Below are 1,402 nucleotides of genomic sequence, written 5' to 3'. Positions count from 1 at the left end.
TGCTGCGAGACCGACTTCTGCAACGAGGAGTGGGATGAGGACTCCACAGACTAGCCCACAGGTCTGGGATCAGGGCTACTGACGTCATCCGGCCATTTCAACGCTACGAGAATTTAATCCTGAACCCCAAATGGGAACGGTTGGACCCGCTCTGGCTGATGCGTCCGCCCTGATTTTTATTTCAGCTCTAGCAATAAATCTGCAGACTTATACCCAGCAGCTGATTTTGGCTCATGTGCGTGTTTTCCTTCTCCAGACAGACGCTTCTGAACATAATCCTGCTCCTAAAACCCCAAGGGCAAGACAAGGTGCTTTCCCCTGGCTACATCCCATTTTTAAATTTTATTTTTTTTTTCCTACAGCGCAGGAAGTTCTTTGCTGGGAACTTTGCACCGTGGGTTGAGAGGGAGAGCATCAGGGAGGTGCTGGAAGCCGAGAGAATATTAAAAAATGTGTATATTGGTATTTTTTTTTCCACTCAAAATTCCCTTAGACTCAACAGAAGTTGGGTCATCCATCGAGTGTGGACAATAAAAGGTCCTTCAGGGTGATTTGGTGCCAAAAGCCAGAAATCGTCTTAGTAGGGTTGAATTTCCCTTTTTTCCCCAAAAAAAATCTTTCCTGCTATTTTGGATGTCCCAACCTCTCCTTATCCTAAACAAGCCACCCGGGGTAGGTGGGGGATGTCCTTCAGGAGGTGGTTCCACCCTTCTTTGGATGATGTTACTCCAAATCCGAGCTGGGAGGCGGATCATTTATCGATGGTTTTGGAGGAGGGATGGAAATTTTACTCCTTCCTGAACACCCCCCTGCTCCTCTGGAAGGAGGAAAAAAAAAAATAGAATTGAATGGTTTGGGTTGGATGCAACCCAAAACGGGGCATGGGAGAGGGTTAAAGGGCTTGGAGACAGGTGGAGGGAGGTGCTGGAAACGAGATCCTGGCTTTGGGCAGGGAAAAGAGCTTTTGGCACGGAGGAGGAGAGCAGAGCCCAAGCGGCTGGGGAGGAGGAGGAGGGACGGAGATCGGTGGGTGCCCAGGATAGAAGCAATGGGGGAGGGGAAGGAATGGTAAGTGAGATGCGGGGCGGGGGGTGATGACAGAGGAGGGGGACAAATGGGGCAACCGAGGGCTGGGAAAGGAGCAGGAGCTCGAGCGGAGTCGAAATGTCAGAGGCATCCAGGGCTCGGGCCGGTTTCCTCCGTCAGAGCCTGGCGGAGCGACTCCCGCGGTCCGTCTCCTATTGGGACCCCTCGGCCAGCAGCAGGTTCGCCCCCCGCCTGCCCCCCACTAGCACCCTCCCGCTGCAGAAGGTCGGGCGATTCGGGAGGATGACCCTTTCCTACGGTTCTGCTCCGAGGTACGTGGGGAGGGAGGTGGATGCGCTCGTCCGTCTGTCCAGCG

The 1,402-nt window shown here is 53.5% G+C and overlaps 1 protein-coding gene across 1 annotated transcript in view; it reads left to right on the top strand.

Moving 5' to 3' along the window:
• Positions 1-1,221: 1,221 nt before the first annotated feature.
• Positions 1,222-1,402, top strand: part of LOC104464300 (tripartite motif-containing protein 7-like) — a gene marked incomplete at its 3' end in the record, with an annotated part of 6,975 nt that continues 6,794 nt past the window's right edge. The window contains exon 1 of the mRNA XM_010076966.1: positions 1,222-1,358. Within this exon, the coding sequence (XP_010075268.1) occupies positions 1,330-1,358 (29 nt within the window). The remainder of the gene's footprint in view (positions 1,359-1,402) is intronic.

The sequence above is a fragment of the Pterocles gutturalis genome, unplaced genomic scaffold, assembly GCF_000699245.1.
Source record: "Pterocles gutturalis isolate BGI_N339 unplaced genomic scaffold, ASM69924v1 scaffold12783, whole genome shotgun sequence".
In the NCBI taxonomy this organism is placed as follows: Eukaryota; Metazoa; Chordata; class Aves; order Pterocliformes; family Pteroclidae; genus Pterocles; species Pterocles gutturalis.
Note: the sequence above shows the minus strand (reverse complement) of the source record. Positions and strands in the feature narration are given on the sequence as shown.